The 23,939-nt window shown below is 38.4% G+C and overlaps 1 protein-coding gene across 21 annotated transcripts in view; it reads left to right on the top strand.

The window, feature by feature from the left end:
* The window catches only part of KMT2C (lysine methyltransferase 2C), a 253,773-nt gene that overhangs the window by 152,127 nt on the left and 77,707 nt on the right, over nt 1-23,939 (top strand). For 17 of the 21 annotated variants that reach the window (XM_061415274.1, XM_061415254.1, XM_061415263.1 and 14 more), the window contains 7 exons: nt 6,609-6,778; nt 7,236-7,387; nt 8,122-8,235; nt 9,387-9,464; nt 10,947-11,644; nt 19,611-19,730; nt 22,133-22,249. In XM_061415274.1, coding sequence (XP_061271258.1) covers nt 6,609-6,778; nt 7,236-7,387; nt 8,122-8,235; nt 9,387-9,464; nt 10,947-11,644; nt 19,611-19,730; nt 22,133-22,249 — 1,449 coding nt within the window. The remainder of the gene's footprint in view (nt 1-6,608; nt 6,779-7,235; nt 7,388-8,121; nt 8,236-9,386; nt 9,465-10,946; nt 11,645-19,610; nt 19,731-22,132; nt 22,250-23,939) is intronic. The other 4 variants (XM_061415258.1, XM_061415257.1, XM_061415267.1 and 1 more) reach the window with 3 other exon arrangements.

The following is a 23,939-nucleotide window of genomic DNA, read 5'->3' as shown; positions in this document are numbered from 1 at the left end:
TAAATTAACCCAGACTGTAGACCATGTCACTTTTTCTTGGCAGGGGGAAAAAATCTTCTCTGTAGTTTACAATGTCATCTCATTACTAGTCTTTTGGAGACATGGTTATGCACCTCTGTTTTTAAAAAATCTTAAATTTTCTGGACTCTTACAAACCTGAAAGAGACTATTGCCTTCCACCTATGACACGAATTTCGTCTGGCAGAGTTTTGCATTACAACTTTTTTCTTTTTACTCTGGAAACTTTTTCTTTCCGTGTTGACCCTTGTCATTCTCCTTTTAGGTCCAATGGAGAGATCTAGAGAAGTGTTGATTAAATTCACCTTCTTTCTTTTTTTAAAACACATTACCTTCTTTACTTTCTCTTTAATAATCTTTAGTAGCATCTAGGTAATTTTGTTTCCTGTTTTAAATCATTATTTTCTTTATTGTGGTTTTCATTATCTTGGAAAATGTGTCCAGAATTCGGAGTTTATTTCTGGAGGTTGTTCTCTGGCTTCCTTTTGTGCTGCCCTCTTACTGATTTGTTTTCAGTAATTGCTGCTATTTTTCACGTGGCAGAATTTATAATACTGCTGAGAATATGAGTAGATAGTGCAGTGTGTTTTTTTCTGTTCTATGGAGGTATTATAAAGTGATTAAAAAGATTAGGCAGTGGAGTCAAATCTCAGGTTTTTCACTTAGTAAATACAAGATCTTTGGCAATTTATTTGACTTCTGTAAGCCAAGTTTCATTTTGTAGCTAAAGTCCTTCCCTCACAGGGGTGTTGGATTTAGTGAAATGATTGTAAAGTGCTCAGCATATTGCTTGACATAAGTGCTCAATTATCCTGGAGTTTTTCATAGGAGTACTTACCCTCTGAGCAGTTTGAAGAGTGATACTCTTCTTCCACTGTTGAATTCTTTCATATGTTTATAGTCTTTTATATGTTTATAGTTTATAGTTTGAGTCAAATTCAGACACTGTGGTGGAGGCTGGAGGTACAGGGGCAGCTAGGTGTGCTTTCCTGGAGGTGTCAGTCTAGTGTCGCTGTTTGAACTGAGGTAGAGATGCTCCTTTCAGGATCTTGTATACCAGTCATTGTCCCACAGCTTTCTTTTCTCTGTTTCTCTCTTGAGAATGCCAGTGTGCTGGTATATGATGCATTTTAAAAGGCTTTATTTGGGAGTAATTTCAAACTTTAAAAGCAAGAAAAATAAAAATAATGCCCATATGCTGTTTACCTGGATTCTTTAGTTGTTGGGATTTCAGTAAGGTCATCATGCCCTTTCTCCTTTCTACCTCCTCCCTGCCCACTCCACCCTGTGTATTATTTTTTTTTTCCCCAGAACCATTTGAAGGGTGAGTTACACCATGTTCCCTTTACCCTTAAGTATGTAAATGTGTATTTCTTAATAATGAGGATATTCTTACATAATCACTGCACTATTATCACTCTGCACATTTATATCCATCTAGTCTACCCTTCGTATTTCAACTTGTCACTCGATTTAATGTCCCTACAGCGTGTGCCTCTTCCCTGTAGGTTCCAGGATCTAGTCTAGGGTCAGGTGTTCCATTTAGTTGTAGTGCTTCTTTAGACTCCTTTAATCTGCAAAGTTTCTTAAACCCTCCTTTGTCTGTTTGATATTGACAGTGTTGAATAGTAAGAGTTTTTCCTCACATACCTGGATTATTTGTTTGTTTGTTTTAATCACAAATGGAACTTTGCTCCTTTTGTCTTTGTCTGACACATCCTCACGATTATATGGTTCCTCATTCTTGGCCAGAAGATTGAGCAAGTCTGTGCCCTTGGCAGGCCCTCCCCTGGATGCACCTGGAGCTTCCTTCTCCCTCACAGGCGATGTGAGTTCTGAGCATCTGCGCAGGTTTCTCCACTTGTTTTTCCCTCTTGTATCTAAAAAAGTGTTATGTGAGGAGACACTTGACCTTGCAAATATCTTATTGCTCCTCAAAATTTTCTCCAAGATGATAGGAACCAATGCCTGATGCAGTGTTTTAACCTGGGTTTTGTAAAATATGCTTTTCTAAGTAAACGTTTACCTGTCAACCTCTGCATTCTGTTGTAATCCAGAATCCGCCCTTCTTTCACATGTTAAAATGATTTATATTTTGTCAGCACTGACTGATGGATTCTTGTTCTTGTCAATAATTTATTACTGTACCTGATTTGTTTTGTGCTCAGATTGTTCCATCTTTGCCTTTGGTGGTCTTTTCAAGCTGGCTCCTGTGTTTTTGCTTGATGTCCTCCCATTTATTTGAGCACTTCATTGTATTTGGGCATAGCAAGATATTCCAAAGTCATCTTATACCTTCCCTGCCCTGGACTCGGTAGTCCTCCTTTCTGTAAATAGGCCGTGTTCATTTAGTGGACATGGGCTCCTGGCTTTGCTCACTGCTCTGTGGGTGTTTGCTTCTTTGTCCTCTCATCAAGTGAGGCAGGAACTACATGCCTGCACACACACTTACACATGTGCATGTGTACAAGTACACACGTAAGTATGTGTGTACTCACATATGGACATTATTTATAAATGATGAATTTAAACCAGTACCCCAACTCTGACCCCTCCCGCCGAGTTCTTTGCCTCCCCTCATGCTTACGTATCCATTCTTGTATCTCACATAGTGAGAATCCTTGTGCTTTGCCTGTTATCCCTGAAGTGTTTTTAATTTCTCATTCTTGGCTTATTTAGTTTTTAAAAGTACATAGGATATTAACATTGTTTCAAAAACTTTTGGTTTATCCTTCCTGTGTGTATTTTTTTAACGATAAGCAAACATGTTTCCCTTTTCTACACTGAGGGTAGCATATTGTTATATGTGCTCTTTGGCATGTTACTTTTTTTACTTATTATCTGGAATTCATTTCAGTTTATAGAAATCTTCCTCATTCCTTTTTTTCCCCTTATATTTGAAACAGTTTTCCAACCTGTGACCTATGCTTCAGTATTTAGGTCGTTCCTAGTATTTTACATTAGAATGATTCTGTAGTCAGTAACTTTGTGCATATGGGAGCAAATCTCTAGAATAAATTCCTAGAAGTGGGTTTGTTGGCTGGGGTTGGGGGATAAATGCACATGTAATTTTGTTTGGTATTGTCAAATTCCCTTTCACGGGACTTGCGTCAGTTCCTGCTGCCGCCACTCACGCGTGAGAGAACTTTTCTACATTCTTGCCAATAGGGTGTCCTATTTGGCTTTTGATTTTTTGCCTGTCTTATGAGTGAAGAATGTTCCCTCGATGTAGTTTAATTTTCATTTCTCTCTAGTGAAGTTGGCCATGTTTTTTTATGCTTAAGGGTCATTTTCACCCCTTTTTATGAGTAGTCTTTTCTTGTGTTTTGTGTGTTACTCTTGAAGATTTTGACCCCTACCCCACCCCAATTAAGAGTTCCTTATATGATCAGGATATAAGGCCCTTATCTGTGTTGTGTGATGCAAGTATTTTCTTCCAGTTTATTTGCCTTTTGACTTTGCCTGTGGGGTGTTTTTTTGTTTTTTTTTTTTGCCATGTAAAAATTTATTTTTATGTAGTCAGATTTATCAGTCTTCTGTTGCTTCTGAAGTTTTTAGTTAAAATTAGAAAGCCTTTGCCTATATTGAGGTTATATGAGAGTTCATATGTTTTTCTAGTTTCTGCATTATTTTTTTATGTATGACTCTAATCCAGTTTTCGTAGTATCCTGCCAGGCTTCTCTGTCCATGGGATTTTTCTGGGCAAGAATACTGGGAGTGGGTTGCCGTTTCCTCCTCCGGAGGATCTTCCAGACCCAAGGATGGAACCCACATCTCCTGCTTTGGCAGGCAGATTCTTTACCCCTGAGCCACCTGGGAAGCATGTGAACTCTAGGCTCCATGAAAAATCTTACTGAAATTTTTATCAGGGTTACTTTAAATGTAATGTTGATAGTGACATCTTGATGTTAGGACATCCTAAGAACACGGTATGTCTTTATATTTGTTCAATCCTGGTTTAAAGTCTTCTAGGAATGCTTTCTAATTTTCCTTGTATAGGTTTTAGACATTTCTTTGTTGTTGTTCAGTTGCTCAGTCGTCTCTTACTCTTTGTGACCCCATGGACTGCATCACGCCACGCTTCCCTGTCCGTCACCATCTCCTCTAACTTGCTCAAACTCATGGCCATTGAGTCGGTGATGCCGGCCAACCATCTCATCCTCTGTCATCCCCTTCTCTTCCTGCCCTCAATCTTTCCCAGCATCAGGGTCCTTTCCAGTGAATTCGCTCTTCGCATCAGGTAGCCAGAGTATTGGAGCTTCAGCATCAGTCCTTCCAGTGAATATTCAGAATTTATTTCCTTTAGGATTTAGGTCCAACTCTCACATCCATACATGACTACTGGAAAAACCATAGCCTTGACTAGACAGACCTTTGTTGGCAAAGTAATGTCTCTGCATTTTAATATGCTGTCTAGGTTGGTCATAACTTTTCTTCCAAGGAGCAAGCGTCTTTTAATTTCATGGCTGCAGTCACCATCTGCAGTGATCTTGGAGCCCAAGAAAATAAAGTCTCTCACTGTTTCCATTGTTTCCCCATCTATTTGCCATGAAGTAATGCAACCAGATGCCACCATCTTCCTTTTTGAATGTTGAATTTTAAGCCAGCTTTTTCACTCCTCTTTCTCCTTCATCAAGACAGAAAGCTTTCTGTCAGGAGGGTGGTATCATCTGCATATCTGAGGTTATTGATACTTCTCCCGGCTTGATTCCAGCTTGTGCTTCATCCAGCCTGATGTACTCTGCATATAAGTTAAATAAGCAGGGTGACAATATACAGCCTCGACGTACTCCTTTCCCAATTTGGAACCAGTCCGTTGTTCTATGACCAGTTCTAACTGTTGCTTCTTGACCCATATGCGGGTTTCTCAGGAAGCAGGTAAGGTAGTCTGGTATTCTCATCTCTTGAAGAATTTTCCACAGTTTGTTGTGATCCACACAGTCAAAGGCTTTAGCGTAGTCAATAAAGTGAATGTTTTCCTGGAATTCTCCAGCTTTTTCAGTGATCAAACAGACGTTGGCAATTTAATCTCTGGTTCCTCTGCCTTTTATGAATCCAGTTTGAACCATCTGAGAGTTCTCTTAAGTTTCTTCTTAAACATTTTCTCTATTTTGTTGATGGTATAAATTGGACTCTCCCATTCATTATGTCTTTTAACTAGTTATTGTTTGTGCATGTAAATTCTATTGAATTTTATTGCTAATTTTATATCTTGCTATTTAAATTCTTTTATTACATTTAAAATAGATTCTCTAGGATTTCCGAGTGTGCTGTCATCTACAAGTACTGTTAGTTCTTCTCTTCCTTTTCTTGCCTCTGTTTTCATTTGTTTCGGTGTTTACGTTGATTCAGAACCATGTTAAACAGTGGAGATAGTAGGCATCCTTGCTTCCTTTCTGCCCTTAGTGGGAATGTCTCTAGGATTCCCCAGTTAGAAACAAAATACTGGCTTTTGAGTTGAAATTTGTGTGTATCTCACATTAAGGAAATACCCACGCTTTTTTATTGTCTGCAAAGTTTTTTTTTTAATTAGGGGTGGATTTTAATTTTTTTGCAAAGGCCTTTTCAACATCTAGTGAAATAGTTTATCTTCTCAGACCTAATAATATGTTAAATTTTATTATCATGTTTTTTTCTAAAATTTAACCATCCTTGCATTTTTTTTTTAATAAACTCCATTTGGCATGGTTTTATTATTTTCTTAATTTGCTATTGGAGTTTGTTTTCTAACATGTTAGGGTTTTGGCATCAATATGTATGAGCACATCCACTTTATAATCTGTATACAGACTTTAGCAGATCTGTGGTTCATGCTCATTTCTCTTTTTTAGTGAACATCTCTTTTATATCAAAATGGCAGCTCAAAAAGAAAGTTCCTTTTTAGTGGTGATTTAGATTGCAAAGTTGGGGTTGAGTAATGAGCATCCCACAGTTTATGAGCCTTGTGCCCTGGGTGTTAAGGCCACCTTGCTCACGGGCCCAGAGGAGGTGTCCCAGGCCTCTGCCAGGCCTGCCATCAGTAGTTCTTTGCTAAGGATGGTCCCACTCTCTGTTCTGAAAATACGAGCAGTCATATTGGATTTTCGTGTTGAGTGATTATTTTCATAATTTCAGACACCTAATCATTTGGAGTGGATCATCGTTGTTTCCTTAGCGCGTATTCTTCGTTTTAGTTTCTGAGCTACACATAAACAAACGGAATGCCCTAGCAGGGCCATTTTGCTTTCACAGTAGGGAGTTTAGCAAAACTTACTCAACACAAGCTGCTTCCTGATTCTGGATCGTGTTTCTTTTTTTGAAGTTTGGATTGCCATGTTTTTGGTTTTCTTCCTCCCCCATTTATGTTTTCTTGGATGTCTCTATCCCCTACTTACACTTTCCAGGAGGTTTTAGTGTAAATTGAATGATATCAGATATTCAAAACAAGCAGCTTTTTCAAAAACATACACCCTAAATTTAGTGTCATAAAAATTAAAGTTTAATATATGATCTACAAATGTGTCATTGGTTTTTTTTAAAAAGATGTACACCAGAACTGCAGTTCACATGCAGAACAAACTGTTTCTGTTTTCATTTTTCCTGGTGTTTAGAATTGCAGAATCTGTGTAGAGTGTGGCACACGCTCTAGTTCTCAGTGGCACCACAATTGCCTGGTGTGTGACAGTTGTTACCAACAGCAGGAGAACTTGTGTCCTTTCTGTGGGAAGTGCTACCATCCAGAATTGCAGAAAGACATGCTTCATTGTAATATGTGCAAAAGGTAAGAAGATAGTTACTGTACTGAAGTATTTGTGTGTGCTTCTGTTCACGTAGTCATCTGCTTTGCCGTATATTTTGAAATCCAAGCTTTTGTCATTCCAGTAATCCTTTTAGTACTGATTGCTGTTATAGATGGAATTAAATATGTTTTTTATGAGTCTGAAAGACATGATGATGTAAGTGGGCAAAAAAATAAGACCGGAAGCAAGCATTGGGAGGGAAAAAAGAAAGAGAAAATAGTTTGAAAATGTGTGTTTTTTTTTTTTTAAAGTCAACACTTTTGGTGACATCCAAAAATGACAGCTCCTTTTCTAGAACCTTCAATTGCTGACTCCTCTAACTCTCTTCTGTCACCTTAGCCCTTTCTATATCTAGTTTTTCAGTCATTATCTCTTTTCCTTAGATATTAATTAAACTTTAAATTAGAGCATTTTATTTAAATATATTTATCATCGCAGATGGGTTCACTTAGAATGTGACAAACCAGCAGATCATGAACCTGACCTTCAGCTCCGAGAAGAGTACATCTGTACGTATTGCAAACACTTGGCGGCTGAGATGGGCCCCTTGCAGCCAGGTGAAGAGGTGGAGATGGCTGAGCTTCCTGCAGGTACCTGTGGGACGATTGTTCTTTGTGATGACGTGCCAGGCAGCCACCAGTGGGCCGCTTCAGGAACAGTGAGGGACTCCAGTGTCCATACAAGTGTTCTTGGTCATCTCTGAATCTCATGGCTAACATCTAATCTAGCTTTTTTTTTTTCACAACTATTCACCTTATATTTTAATTCCAAGACTAGTGTACTCTCCTGTTTTTTGGGCCATTAAGTGGAAGTTCCTTATTGTTTTGCTGTATGACCTAATTTGCACTTCATACTCTAGTTGTATTTTACTCCAAACAAATTTCATGTGGTTTTATTAGCATACCATTGATTATAAATGTAATAACAAGATTCTTAGATTGTAAAGGGAACAGACCTGCTAATCAGATTGGTTTTCATTTTCATCATCATGAGTGGCAGCGTCTATAAAAGTTCTAATTCATTATCTGCAAGGGGTTTAGGTAGACATATCTTGGTTACTAACATTTTCTTTCTAGTTTTCCATCAGTATACAGTTGTGTGATGTCCTTTTAAAATAGTAAAATGCGAGTTAACCTTTTTAATTCATTATATTTTCCATACTAGAAAAAATAAGATTATGTGTTTGGTTCAAAGTAGAAAAATCTGAAGAATTTATGGCATTTTTAGTGATAATTTACTCCCATTAGAACAAGGGAATGATTGTTGACTTAGCAAAAACAGAAAAGCTCATTCTAAGGTAAAGGATGAATAATTTTTTGTTAAGATTATAACAATGAAATGGAAGTTGAAGGCCCTGAAGACCACATGATATTTCTGGAGCAAGCAATTAATAAAGATGTTGCTGGTCAGGAGCCCGCACCTGGAATTGTTCCAGATGGTAAGGATGTTTTTGGTGATGGATATAGTCTGTTCGCTGAAGAAAATGTGTGTATAGAGTGAATATGTGAACATATACTGAAATTTTTGTAACCTAAAGAAAATTTTGCCAAGACATCCTCATGTATTAAATTATTTAGAGGGGTGCCTTTTTAAGTAAAACAAACTTCATTAAATCTTTATAATTTATTACAGTTAATCAGGGAAAGGGCATGTGTATGTTATAGTTAGCTGTAACCTAGACATCCAATGGACGGAGGAGTGTGGGAGGCTGCAGTCCATGGGGTCGTGAAGAGTCGGACACGACTGAGCGACTTCACTTTCACTTTCACTTTCATGCATTGGAGAAGGAAATGGCAAGCCACTCCAGTGTTCTTGCCTGGAGAATCCCAGGGACGGGGAGCCTGCTGGGCTGCCGTCTATGGGATCACACAGAGTTGGACACGACTGAAGTGACTTAGCAGCAGCAGCAGCAGCAGACTTAAATATATGCCTTGTTTAGGGATCAAGTGATTCTCATTAAGAAGCAATTTCTTTAGTTATATGATTACTAACTAGAGCTGTTGCTGATTGTGAAATGTTGCATGCTGAGATAATGAAAGATTGTTTCAGATCGTCTAAGCAGTCCTCTTGAGGATTATTTTAGTTATTTCAAGGATATTTCATTTATGGTTTTTGCAATATTGGTAATAGCTATTATTGTACCTGAGGATCTGGAATTAATGAGAGACCAGGTTGGGGAAAAACCACTTACTAAATTTCATCTTGGTCTCCCCTCAAAGTCCTTGGGGTTGTATGTGATACTGTATGTTATATAGGTTGAGTTTATACATAAAAAGTTCTTGAGATTTTTTTGAGGTTAAATTTATATTTAAAAATTCTCATTGAAAATTATACTTGATAAAAATGGAAAGTGAAGAAAAATAAGACAAAACTATAATAATCTTATAATATGCAAACCAGATTCCTTGTTTCATCTTCATATCCTACTTCAAATGAATAGTAGTAACAAGATGTTTTGTGCTTAAATTTGAAATTAGTGTTTGTCAGTAGGATAAATATCTTACTGAAAATATTGTTGAGAAAGCAGTGTTAGAGAAGTACAGAAATTTTGACTCCTTTCTGGAGATCCCACAAGTGTGTTGTTCACAGCAGGTCACGTCCGGCCCGGAGAGCAGCAGAGGAGTGATCCTCCAGGAAGCTGTGACGTGCGTGGGCTTCTTGTGTCCGGTGAGCAGCACGTTCACGTTGTCCGAGCTGATTTATATCGTTACACATTTATGGTCACTGCAGATTAAGTCATTGTCTCCTCAGTTCATTTTTTCAAATTAGAGAATTGTTCAGTACCAGAGAATCGATTACTATTGGAGTATTCACATTATGGTAGTTAAATCTGTGGTTCAGTGATCCTTTTCTTGTAAACAGTTGGTAGTGAATTTCTAAAGCAGAAATAGAGCATGTTTACGCTCTTAATCCTTCCTGCCTAGCTCAAAGGAGAAAGAACATACTCATGTTCCATGTGTCTCCCTTTACTGGTGAGACTTGAGGTACTTGGTCTCCTGGTAGCACGTAACTTAGGCATTCCAGATAGCACTAAGATTCAGATGGTGGGACTTTTGGTTTTAAACCTATAAATGTTTACTTAATTTATGTGTATTTTCTGTTTTAAAATTTATCACTTTTTAAATATTTTTGAAGCACTTTTGTGTTTAAAAATTTTAGTATGATCAGATCCGTTATTTGCTGTTTTCTTTTCAGCTATAGCCTTTTAATAAAGCAGGAATGAGAAGTGAGGTTTCATCACTAAAATTTCAAACATTAAAAATTTCAGTCACCATGGTAAATGGTAAATAAGGAAATTAGTAGCCTTATTAACGTGCCTTAGAAATTAACCTTGATGGCTTTTGAAAGAAGTGCTGTTTATCGTCAGTGCTCTTACTTAATAGAGCCACTTAGGGCTCATGTCAGTTGAACCTCTGACCTTACTCTTAAGTATATTGGGTTAATATAGATGATGAGGAAGAACAAGAATTATACCTGCCCCCCGCAGCCCCCAAAAATGTTGATTGTGTTAGCGAGTATAGCTAAGCAAAATAAGTCTTTTCTGTCTGTGGTCATTACTCATTTCGGTCTACAGAAGCTTTGTTAGATCTTGTGTCTGCTTACTGCAAAATCCTTTTTTAGACTAATCTTTTCTCTTCAAACTTGGATATATTGTGTAATATCACCGAGCCTCATTTTCCTAGCTATAAAATGAGGGTAATTTTACCTACAAAATTTTAAATCCTTTTGTTTGTAAGTGCTCAAACTGTAAAACATTATATATGTATAATGGTTATATTAGGAATTAATTCTGTTTTAATATTCCTACCAGAAATTACCTTAAACTCTGGGGATCCTATTAAGGCAGTGTTTTTGTAGGTTTTCTGGTCTGATCTGTGACTTATTCTAATCCATAAACCCTGGTGTGTATTGACACTTATTAAACTTAATAATTGCCTTTCTTGATGAATACCTTCTGATTTAAGGCGTGATTTTAACCAAAAGTAATATGGAAGCCCTCCCTACCCCATCTTTTTTCCCATCCAAGCCTGTTACTTTTCAACCATAGAGCTACAGACATTTAAGGCATTGATGTTTTATACCTACTCATAGTTAGGAATTTTAAAATTCATATGTGCATTAACATAATAGATATTCCAAATTTTATAGAATCATCCCAAGATAAAATGAATCCTGAATCGGAAAATCAGATTTCTCGTGAAGTTGACGGTGAAGCAGTGGAGATGTGTCCAAAAGTGACGCATACTTGTGAAGGTCCAAGTGAGAACAGCATGGAAGTGACTGAGCGCGCTGACGTCCTTCCTCCCCAGCTGGTTGTGCTGCAGGAGGAAGTGAAGTCGGTGGAGGAGCCGAATGTGGTGGTGTCGCCGGAAGAGTCTCGGCCTCCCGAAGTCACCATTGAGTCTGTCATTATCCCATTGGAAACCTTAGTGTCCCCAGATGGGGAAAGCACTTCTTTATGTTCTGCAGAACACTTGGCTGTAGAAAGGGAACAGAGAGAAAACCCTGAGCCTTCTGCATTTATGGACTTGGACGCGGCTCCTGCAGTTGAGAGTCAAGTGAAAGATGGCTTATGCCAAGAGGGCAGATCTGTGAAACCGTCGTCTGAGACCGAGTCATCGTCTTCCTCAGCAGCGGACACAAGCAAGGCTCACGCGTCTTCCTCTCCAGCACTTTCTTCCGACTTGCCTTCCCATGACATGCTGCACAGTTACCCTTCCACTCCCAACGCCTCTGTTGCAAACATCCTGCCAACCACGTACATCTCAGTCACCCCCAAAATTGGCATGGGCAAACCAGCTATTACCAAAAGGAAGTTTTCTCCTGGGAGACCTCGGTCCAGACAGGTATGGTGATTTTAATGATTCTGACACGAAAGATGCTGGAGCAGTTCTATAAAGTAGAATGGTGTATGTGTAGCTTTGGTTTCGAGGGCAGTTTTTTTCTGTCTTTAGGTGGAACTGAGACGTAATGTTGACGTATGTGCTTTGGCCACTTAAAAAAAAAAACTATTAATGAAGACTAATTTATTGAGCTTGAAGTGATCTTATCGGAATTTAAATGCAACCTATTAGAAACCACTAAAAAATTTTTTTAGTTCTATGCTGTAGGAACAATAGAGCTTTAAAAAAGTCAAGTTTTGGGTATGGTGTAACATTTATTTTTCCCCTCAGATGTATTTGTTTATTGGTACTGTTCATTATACATATTTTGACTGCTTGAACATCAAAATTTACTAAGGGAATTTTTCATGCAGGAGGATTTCTCAGTTTGGTTTTCCTATTGTTGACTTTTTGTGAAAAATTTCAATGGTTTCATACACAAAAAATTTAGGATTATACTGTTGATGTTCAGGAAGTGAAGAGAGTTCACGATTATTCTGTAAAGTTTTGTGGGCTCTATCCTTTATGGGTGCATTTCAGATATTTTTCAGTGGGATTTGAGTGAAACTGCAAGGCAAAGTGAAGATGCTGTAGCTAAGAATTACGTGTTCTACAAAATTTCCTACTTTCTGAAGTATTTTTAGAAAATAGCAAGATACTAAACAGTGCAAAGTGTTTAGTCACAGTAGTAGTTTGGAGTTTTAAGTCTCATGATTTAGATTACTTTTAGTGATTTAAAATTTAACTTTTTATAGGAATAATAATATCTGGTCATCTAATTTCGTAATGCTAAAGAAAAGTAGAAAGGTTAAATCAAATTTTCTTTAATGTAAAAATTAGTCTCTTCTATTTAAAATTCATATATATTTTATTTTCAAAAGGCAGCAGTTTATACCAGAGGCAAAGGAGTTGCCACATGGAATTTACATATTTCTCTATGGCAGAGACACACACAGTAAATGCGCACTCTATACATGCCTTTCTCTGAGTATTCTGCTTGGTACTTACTTTCTCTCCTACCAAGCAGGGTTTTTCTTTTCAAACTAGTTCTCTTCCTCCTTAGTTTTTATTTTATTTTCCTTTCCTTTTTTGAATAGCATATACTAATTGTGTAGTTTTGGCTCTGAAAAGACTTTCGCAATGAAAATTTGAATCTCTAATTTTGGTTCAGAAATTTACATCCTTCAAGGATTTTACATCATAAATATTCCTATTAAGTTTTACTGATAACTCTCCTTAGAGTCTTCTGCTCCAACTGAGAAAACATTATTTTTCTGTTGACTTATGTTCCAGAATGGTATGGGCATGTGTGTGAGAGAGCAGGTACATATATTTTTTTCCTCTTGGTTCATCCCAATTTATATGAGCCATGTCTTCATGTTTGTTACTGGTTCTGCTGTGTTCTGTCTCAGTTCTGGTCGTATTCTCCTTTCTATTTAGCTGCACTGTCATCGCCGCCTCGCGAGTTGCTGCTGATCTCAAGCAGCTTGTCGGCCGTGCTTTAGTTGTATAGGAAACGGGCTTCACTTGCTGATTCAAGGCTTGTTGATACACTGTTCTGATGTGGAACAAGGTTCTCTTTTTGTATTACTTCATGAGAAAATATTTAAAACACATGACTGTGATCTACTTCAGGTGCTCATATACTAATTGCTTTCATGGTAATACTGAAAGTTTCTATTAAATCTCCTGTGAAATATGTTTTTAGACGCATTTGACTGAAATATTAAATGTTTAAAGAAAACTTAAGTACTTTTAAATGTACTTCGATAACTTTATAAGAATTTTTTCTTCATTTTACCTTTCCACCATGTTTTTTGTTGCTGACATATAAGTGGAGGCTTAGGGATTTACACGGGTTCGAAGACTGACATCTACTGAGAGAGTCTCTAGAGAAGGTGAAATTTCTTCAGCAGAGGAGGTTTTCAAAAACAGTACTTCATTAGATCATAACCACTTGGCCTTTATGTTGTGAACTGAATTTCTTATGTTCATCAATTTAAGTAGTTTATTAGGAACCTTAGAATTTTATAATATACTGCTGTATTTCAGTAGCATTTTAAATGAAGTGTTTCAAATTAATATATCAGTTTCATAATGTATTCCTTTGAGAGCAAACCAGGCCTCCAGTGGTGAGTTGTAGAGGATTGTAGTTCTGTTAACAATTAATTACAAGTAAGCAATCCCTCCCCTCTCTCTCCTTTCTCCTCCCCTCCCCTCTGCCCTCCCTCCCTTCTTTCCTTTCTTCTCTTTCTTAAATTTCTGGTTTCTTTTTAAACGTAGACCTTTTAGTAAGAAGCACTGTTGGCATTTAGGGGGCGGGGGTGGTTCTGCTATTAAAAGACAGGTCGGTAAATCATATCATCCAAATAAAGATTCAATTCTTGATAAATTATTTCATATCCAACTTTTAACTAAAATTTAAAATACCACTGATATATATAATGGTAATTCATTAAAAGAAATTACCCTAGTAGTTATAATTGTCTGTTCTTGATTATGATGTAAACCTTCATGCTGATACTTTGTCTTAGAACCTATTTAAAAAGTTTCATTAGTAAGTAGATAGATATTCTTCATTCTTCGTGAGGAATAAAATACGTAGAGTAGATGCCAGCAGTGATTGTTTTCACGTATCTTCTAAATACTACACATTGTATAAAAATGACTTTTAAGAACCCTATTTAGTATCATTTATATATATTTGTAGTATAATTAATTGATACTAGGAAAGATTGATTATTATAAATTCACATAAACATTTCCATAGTACAGTTGTTTGGCTTCAAAGCCTTATTCTTAGATTCCTGTACATGGACACCAAGCAAGTTAGGTTGTGAACTTTCTTGATTTCTTCATCCATAAAACTACATCAGTTGCTTATTAGAATTTAATGATAATATATATAAAGCACCTGACACATAGCAAACCATGTCTGCCCTGTTTTCTGGATTTGCAGAATAATGCAGGTATCATGTGAAAATGGAGACTTGAGAAGGATGTGATATTTATGTGTTAAATGTAGTTCTGCAGAGGTGGTCCTGAAACCCAACACATTGACTCATAACTATTTCTAAAGAAATGTGCCAGCGAAAATAACTGCAGGCCTGACCAAGTCAAACACTGGCCACAGGAAATGCAAAAGGGTGGTAGGTTTTCAAGTTCAAAGCTGCCTAATGGCTGCACACATTTTAGAACTAAACTGCTATTTAATTATTCTGTGTGTGTGTGTGTGAGATCCGGTAGAGGAGACCACAGGTGCTGTGGGAAAGCAGACAGCAGGAGGAGCAGCTCTACTCAGGCTTAGGCATGTTTTCTAGGAGAAACGACCAGACCCCTGCTGCTTAAAGTGTGACCTGCAGACCAGCAATATCAGTATCACCTTTGAGTTTGTTACTCTGAATTTCAGGCCTCACCTTTGCTTGAGTGGAAATGTTAATTTTAAGAAGAACCCCGTGTAGCCTTAAGTCCAAGAAGCACTGCTCTAAACCACTTAGAGACTAGTTTTCATCCCCCAAAGTGTCTCGCCCTTTGGGGTGTCAAGCTACAAGACGTACAGATGAGAAGTGCGCATCCCTGTCAGTGTGCTTGTGCCTGTCACGTTTTTTAAGCCATTACCAAAATGACAGCTAGCGCCAGCCAAGTTTGCTTTCTTAAATTACTGAAGGCTAAAATGGCAACAGCTATTTCTCTACTTTATGTAGGATGCTGCTAAGTCGCTTCAGTCGTGTCCGACTCTGTGCGACTCCATAGCTGGCAGCCCACCAGGCTCCCCGTCCCTGGGATTCTCCAGGCAAGAACACTGGAGTGGGTTAGTGTATATCTTATCAAATCACTCTCAGGACTAAGCTTTTTCTATTTGATGTTGAACTCAGTTTTGTCTATGACTTATGTTAAAAGAATTCTGTAAGTGATAAAAAGGAATTGTTTCTGCAATGGCTGTAATGTACATGAGTGAATGTGTGTACCAAAAAGACAAATTATGAGCACTTACGTCTTCAGTTTCTCTTACTGGTTGCCCTCCCTTTCTCTAAATCAGGCTCACCTGTTAACAGCAATCTTGGTTTGCATCGTATGTTGGGAGAGGGTGCACTTGAGGTTGACTCAGGTGTGGATCTCCGCGAACATTCTCTGACCACACTTGGAGCTGATCGAGTCCACGAGGGCTGTGGACTCCAGCTGTGAGGCTGACCACACTTCACAGCCAGCAGCAGGATTGATTTCTAATAGAAAGTTGCTCATAGTAGCCTACCCTCCCCCAGTCCTTTTTGTTCCCACTTGCCTCTTCCTTGAAACAGGAACAGCTGTGTAATTCACTAAGTTGAGAAATTTACCTGAGAGATTGGCCTCAAAGCAGAAAGGTGAATACCAACATCAAACAGTAATTATTGTTGGAACCTAATTCAGTCTGTGCAGAGTAGTATTTTTAAACTTTCTGTGGCATTTGAGATCAAGTTCGTTGTATTCATATTTAGCTCTCTTTGTAATTTGAATTCTCCTGACCTTTTTTCAACCCTCCTGTTTCTAGTTCAGTTTGTAGATAGGTTAAGAGTCACAGTGTGTGGGATATGTTGGTAAGTTTTAATAGGTGAAGAAATCTAAGATTCTTGGCTACCACTGATGGAGTTAGTGTTTCGTATTGTAGTACGGCGTTTACTGATGGGTTTTGAATATATGTGTGCAAAAAGGCTATGTAGAAAGTAGATGTTCAATAGGTGCTGAACAGAATGTCTACTTAGCAGTGAGCAAAAATAGTGTGTCTGCCATCAAGCTTATGGTTATATAGATAAATACAGGTAAAATCAGTTGTAAAAATGGGATAAACCACATTGCAGTAGATGGGGAAGCTGACCTTTTCTGAGTGGTCTGTGTAAACGCATTTTGATCACAACTGAGATCTGAAGGATAATTTATAACTGAAGTTGATAATTCAGGCAGTTTCTAGTTTTAAGGTCTCAGGTATATATTAGGTAATTTCTTCTTTGTCAAAATATCTAAGAGTATGGGCTCTACTTTCCAATGCTTTTTGATAACATACTTGTTAAAGTTTGTAATGTAATTACCCATGCTTTTTGTATAAGTTTTTCATAGCAGTTGAAAATGGCATGTAAGCAGTCTTCATCTGTAAAGCCCTTCATTTCCTTCATCCGTGTGATGTGGTGTGAATGCTTTATGAGATGAGATACAGCTATAGCATCAAACTAACTTTTAAATTATGAATAAATATTATTTTAGAATATGACCTTTTATGGTATATTTTAAGAACTGATGTAATAGCATTAAATGATCTACCAAAAGGAATTTAAAATGTGCAACACTAGCCAGATCTCCTCAGAGAAGAATATTGAGTGGATATATTGAGAGAACTCACTCTAGATGTGTCTCGCTCCAACTCTACCTCTAAATAATTCAAGACCCCGTGTTGTGTTCATTATGAGGATGCTTCAGGTGTGGTGAGGGAGACCATGGTTCATTGGAGTGCTAGGGAAAGGCCTCTCCGAGGAGGACGAGGTGAGGCCGAGGCCGTATCCGAAGAGCCGGAAGACGCCAGCCATTGGGCGGTGGGGGTCGCTGTGAGGCAGGAGGTCCCCGCCCGGGAGGAGCCCGCGCATTCAGCCAGGGGAGCTCGGGCAGATCGGCGGCCCAGATGAAATGAAGAGAGGCAGTGGGAAAGGTTTGATTTTCAGTGTCCCGGGCATTATCAGAAAGTGTAGGAAAGGGTTGGACTGTCTTGCTGGGTCGGGTTTACAGCTTTTGGGAGTCCATCTGATTGTGGAGAAAGGCTTGAGGAGGACGCGCAGACCCAGGCGAGCTGGGATGCGGTGCTGGCCATGGGGGCGCAGAGAAGCAGGACGGTCAGGACAGGCTGGAGATCAAATGGCTGAAGGTCCCGATGGTTCGGCTCAGAGGAGTGGTGGGGGAGGCCTGAAGCAGCGGAGAAGAGCGCTGAGGGAAGAGAACAGGTCTAATGACTACCCATTTTCTGACTCAACTGGGATCCATGTGTAAGGGTGGGGAGATGGGACTTGTGAAGGGAGAGAGGTTAGACGTGGTGAACTGGAGAGGTTTAGGGTCACCAGACAGAGATGCTGAGAGGGAAGCAGAAAATTGTAATAACTTGGAGCTTTCAGAACATGACTGCCCTGGCGGCTCACATGGTCAAGAGTCCGCCTGCAGTGCAGGAGCCCTGGGTACAATCCCTGGGTCCAGAAGATCCCCTGGAGGAGGAAATGGCAACCCACTCCAGTATTCTTGTCTGGAGAATTCCATGGACAGAGGAGCCTGGCCGGCTACAGTCCATGGGGTCTCAAAGAGTCAGACATGACTAAGTGGCTGACACTTTAATTTTCAGAACATGCTAGAAACAGAAATGAGAATTTGGGGAACAGCAGCATCCAAGATGGTGTTTTCAGCCCTCATTATAAATAAATACCATTGAGAACGAAACCAGAGAGAGGAGAGTGGTCCAGGCTTCTGAGTCAAGTGGAAGGAGGAACGTGCCTTGGAGGCCGAGGTGGGTCAGTGAGGGGAGCAAAGGGGCCTGGTAGAACTACACCTACTTGTTGAGAGTTGGAGTAAAATTATAGGAGAAATCGCTTTCGGCAGCACAGAGGTTACAGAAGACCCTGGATGCAGCAGGAAAGAGGCCAGGTGTGGCCTGAGATGCAGGATGATCCGTTAGTGGGATAGCGACTTGTCCCTGAAGTCAGTGTAGCTGTTAGCTGAGCCGAAGGGAGGTAATTAAAGCGAAGCCAGGCTCCCTGTGTTGTCCTTCTCAAAATACTGTTACTTCATTACCAGTCTCCTCCCCTAAGGGCAGTCAAGTTCTTACTTCTGGTTGATTATTTAAATCCCCTGACGGTACTTTAATGTGGTTAATAGGCAACTGCTTGTCAGTTTGTTAGGAGTCTAGAAACCTGGTAAGTACCACGTTTTTTGTCTTTACTTTTAATCATTTAATGTGGTAAGACCGTAGTGTGCGTTGTTGAATTATCTAATTCAAAATAGATTCTTTATTATTTGACATTTGTTTTGTGTTTTTCTTTTAAAATGTTACCTTTGTGGAGTAAACGTTTTTCTTTTTGCTGCTTCCTCATCAGATTAGTTCAGGTTATTTCTGAATGTGATTATTTGGAAGCAAAATGTGTTAGTTTTATTTTAACTATTTTGATAAGTACTATTTCTCGTATAAATAATCAGATACTTCAGGCATTTTAATTTGCAAATTTAGGACAATTTGCTTTAACAATTTTCTGCTTTTCAAATTAGTTCCTTGGATGTACTTTAAGTGTAATAATCCCCTAAAAAAAAAAAAAAAAACCAAAGTCCACAACTAGTGGGCACTGAAGGAACAGTAATTAAATGGTAGGATTATAATGGTGTTTACATCTTACGGTTACAAACTGACTTTCCAGATTTTACAGTGAATGTGTCTGTTGATGGCTTGTGTTTCTGATTGCATCTTTTGGCCTACTGTTTCGGTGGTTTATAGCAAGAAGTATACCTAACATTCTTTAAGTTTACTCATTTCCCCTTTCTGGTAGAGTGATAGTCATTAGAAAAGAGTAATGCCCAAATGGTTTCTTATAGTTTTAATATTTAAAGTTTGATTGACATTTATTTATATCTTCATGCTATAATTGCTGTTCAGAAGTCAATGTTGATGTCGCATAAACCTTAAATTAATATGCTTTATTGTACTGATGTTTCAACCGGAATGTAACATTTAATGTAAATTGTAGCTGCAAACATTTAAACATAAAGTCACTGTTATGTGATAAGCTTACTTTCCTTACTTCCTTGAAGCAATTTGTCCTAAGTTTCCATACGTCTGCATTTGTTTTTGCTGTTCTAAAATTCCTTAGTTGCTGGCTTTGACTTTTACGTTGCGGAGTTTTATACATCTATTTTCTCACCTGCCATATCCTAGGGGGCTTGGAGTACCCATAATACAGTGAGCCCACCTTCCTGGTCCCCAGACATTTCAGAAGGTCGGGAAATTTTTAAACCCAGGCAGCTTCCTGGCAGTGCCATTTGGAGCATCAAAGTGGTAAATAAAACTGCATTTACATTCATATGTCATTTCTTTCTGGTTGGTTTTGTCCGAATAGAAGTTAAGAATTAAACTTTTCTTTTCTGGTTTCCAGAGCCACTTTTTACATCTAAAATTTTTAATATGAAGAAGCAACATGCTTGCCTTTAAAAACCTGGACTAGAAAGAAATTAAATTGCCATTTTACTTGACTGATTTTAAGTGTAAATTTCTAATACCTTTTTAATGTTTCCTTCTATATTGTAATTAACAGTATATTTTCTGTTGGGGGAAATCCTTGTCCCGTAGGCTATAAAGTAATTAAGGACTCATTCATGATATAAAATTTTGTTGCTCAGAAAAGAACAAAAGTAAAACTGCATTAACGTTTTATATACAATTGGAGGAGAAATAGCAGAATTGCGGCAGATTTCATTGTCTGTTAATAAAAATTATAGAAACTTTTTCATATCTTTGGTGGATAATTCTGCTAGTCCTTGACTGTAAGTTAAGCAATCTGATGCATTTTGAAGGGTGAAAAATTAATTTGAAAAAATGTTTATCATCTGAAAAGTTAAAACATTACTGACTAGAGAAGACAGTATTTCATCTTCTTTACTTAATGTAATTATGGAATAATGGTCTTTAATTTAGAATAAGGATTTCAAAGGGGTTCTAGATTCTGCTTTCTTATTTTCTATCACTTTTGGAAGAACTAGTTTTCAACTCAGATACCAATGCAAGGTATTGAAAACGTAAATATCTTTTTTAAGAGCTTGGAAGTCTTGCTTGACCATTTTGAAACGTATACCACTCATTTTTTACTTTTTCTTACCTGTGTCATTGGATGCTGAGGAAAAATGAGTTGAGGGATTACTATAGTCTTGATTCAATCACTGACTTGTAAAAAGTCTTTTATACCGATTAAAAAACAAAAACTATCCAGTCCAACCCTACCCTGTCCCTTGTTCCGAGAAGCTTGATATTTGAAGGAGAGGAGCTTAAGAGGATAAAGAGAGACAGATGGAAAACTAGAAGCTGGCTGTAACTTACTAAACTGAAGGGAAGACGACCCCCTTCCCCTTTGTTCACGTGTGTCTTCCTTATGCTCACAGTATAGCCATAATTTATGTACTTGGAAACCGTTCTGCCAAGGAGGTAATGAGCTCAGTATTTCAAACTATGAAAAGTGAGATCCATTGAAGATGTGGCATATTATTTCACTTGTGAGGGGAAAAAAAAATCAGGATTTTCCCAAGCATTTTAGTAATCTTAAATATATGTAATTAGGTGTGTAGATGTCAGGTTTTTTTCAGGTAGTAATAAATCTGAGAATAAGAAAATCATAAAAACAAATAACCTTAGTACTTATTTGTTAAAATATCAGGAGATTCAACATGTTTTTCCAAAGATTTCTTTCTTGTATTAGGTAAAAATTCAGATAAATTATTTCTATTTTAAGTATTTATTATCTCAGTGATTTAAAGCAAGCCTTTTACATCAGCTTTTGAATGATTAAAGGAAATTGACAATTTTAATGACAAAAAATTACTATTGTATACTTAAATTATTTTTCATGCATTGTGTCAGTACAGAGTATTGGTTAAAAATGTAGACACTGGAGCCAGACTTGCCAGCTGTATGACTTTGGGCAAGTTACTTAACCATTTTATTCCTCTGTGCGTGTGTGCTCAGTTGCTTCAGTCGTGTTTGACTCTTTGGCTGGACTGTAGCCCACCAGGCTCCTTTGTCAATGAGATTTTCCAGGCAAGAATACTGGAGTGGGTTGTCATGCCCTCCTCCAGGGGATCTTCCCAACCCAGTAATCAAACCCGGGTCTCTTGAGTCTCCTGCATTGGCAGGCAGATTTTTTATCACTAGCATCGCCCAAAAGCCCATATTCCTCAGTGTACTTATCTCTAACATGGGGATAATAAGATAGTAGTGACCATATGAGATTGTTGAGAGGAACAAGTGCTCGAGCAGTAGGTAGTAAGTACTCAGCGTATCTTAACTTTAGTATACTTGTAAGAAGCCAGCTAGAGAGAGTCCTTCCCTACACTTGCTCTGTATGTGATAAAATTAGTTACACGTGAAAGCACTTGGATAGAGGTGTGTCTGTTCTAGCCACCTTGAATGTAAGGTTAGCAAATGGAAATACAGTGACAGGTGTTTACTGATGCAGGGCATTCACAGTGGCAGACCCATGTTTGATTTTTAAGTTTGCAGATGTTTAGGTTGTAGAACACATAGCGGAAGTTGCAAATGATAAGCCTGGTCACTTACTAGCTGTCATTCAATGAGAATAAAAGAAGCAAGTGTATTTGTGTAACATTTCATATGATGGTTTATCTCACATTTGGATTTAAAATTCTTCTGAGCTTTTGTAAAATGCTGACTTTTCCATATCTGTTGTGTAGGGCCGGGGGTCCGGATTTCCAGGAAAGCGGAGACCTCGTGGTGCAGGACTGTCTGGACGAGGCGGCCGAGGCAGATCAAAATTGAAAAGTGGAATCGGGGCAGTCGTGTTACCAGGGGTGAGGCCTGCGCCCTTTACCTTTGCTGTAGTCCTTCCTGTGCCAGCTGATGATGATGATCTCACTCGTACCACGTCACTCAGTGGGCATGATCTGAGCGTGCTCCGGGAGTTGGTGATGGACTGGGAAGCCAGGTTTTTGGGTTGTTTTTTTTTTGCATTTGTAGAGATGATCATGTAGCTTGTTTGTTAATAAGTGAGTTACAAACATGGCACCCCAGTCCAGTGCTCTTGCCTGGAGAATCCCATGGATGGAGGAGCCTGGTAGGCTGCAGTCCATGGGGTCGTGAAGAGTCGGACACGACTGAGCGACTTCACTTTCACACTTCCCTCAATTTAAAAATTTTAAACACTGCAGATAGATCAGAGTGTTTCTACTGCTGCTACCTCCTGAGTCCTAGTTCTCTCACTTTGACCTGCTTGGGGAATTTACGTTTTAGGCTGATTCATATGAGACTGCCAGCGTTGAACTGCCTTTGACCGGCAGAACCAGCAACTCCTTATGCTTCAGCCTAGGATGTGTGTCCTTGGGCAGACACACAGTCGTTTTGCTGTGTTTGATGCCATGGTGCTGCAGCTCGCATAGTTTTCTGCAGCTTATTTTTCAACTCCACAGTGTAGTGTGATGATTTCCTGTATGGAAATCCATACAGATTTCTACCTTGATATTTTTTTAAATACTGAATAATTCTTCATAAGTTTGGATATTCTGTAGTTTTAGTCATTCCCTCGTGCTGACTGATTGGGTTGTTTATACTTTGCCCTTGTTATCTTTAGGCCTTTGTGACTGTAAATAGTTTTTATTGTTGACATTGTGAAACAGTAGAAATGTCCATTAAAACTGCATTTAAACTCACGTATATTGAAAAAATGTATTACTGTAACATATTCCTTCTATTTAGTTACTCTTTTGTCAGTATTTGTTAAGAACAATAATTCTATTTTTACTTTGTGTTTCAGCTCAATTCTTCCACATTAGATTGTAAGCTTTTAAAGCAAAGAGGGTGTATAATTTTGGCATTGGTTTTCTTATCCTCTGTTTTTAACATCCAGTTCAGAGCTTTTTTCATGATAAGCACGCTGGAAATAATTATTAACAAGCCAGTGTGTACTTAGTTGATTTGGTCAAATTTAACTAAGTACATAACTTAATGACTGTGGTTGATCATCCTTTGGCTAATACTGAAATTTTGATAAGTTACTCAAAATGATTATATTCTGAAGCGTTACTGTCCAAAAAGAAATATGCGACCCATAACGTATTAAGATATTAGTCGCTCAGTCATGTCCAGCTCTTTGTAACCCCCAGGACTGTAGCCCACCAGGCTCCTTTGTTCATGGGATTCTGCAGTCAAGAATACTGGAATGGGTAACCATTCCCTTTTCCAGGGTATCTTCTTGACCCAGGAATTGAACCCGGTTCTCTTGTACTGCAGGCAGATTCTTTACCATCTGAGCCACCAGGGAAGCCCCGTGTGACCTATATATGCAATTTAGAACTTCTTAGGGAATTTCCTGGAGGTCCAATGGTTAGGATTCCACTCGGACTCACTGCCAAGGGCCTGGGTTCAGTCCCTTGTGGGGGAAATAAGATCTAGCAAGCCACGCAGCTTGGCCAAAACCCACCCTCTACCTACTAAAACAAAAAAACCTTTCTAGTAGCTACATCAAAAAAAAAAAAGGAACAGTGA

The sequence above is a fragment of the Bos javanicus genome, chromosome 4 (assembly GCF_032452875.1).
Source record: "Bos javanicus breed banteng chromosome 4, ARS-OSU_banteng_1.0, whole genome shotgun sequence".
In the NCBI taxonomy this organism is placed as follows: domain Eukaryota; kingdom Metazoa; phylum Chordata; class Mammalia; order Artiodactyla; family Bovidae; genus Bos; species Bos javanicus.
Note: the sequence above shows the minus strand (reverse complement) of the source record. Positions and strands in the feature narration are given on the sequence as shown.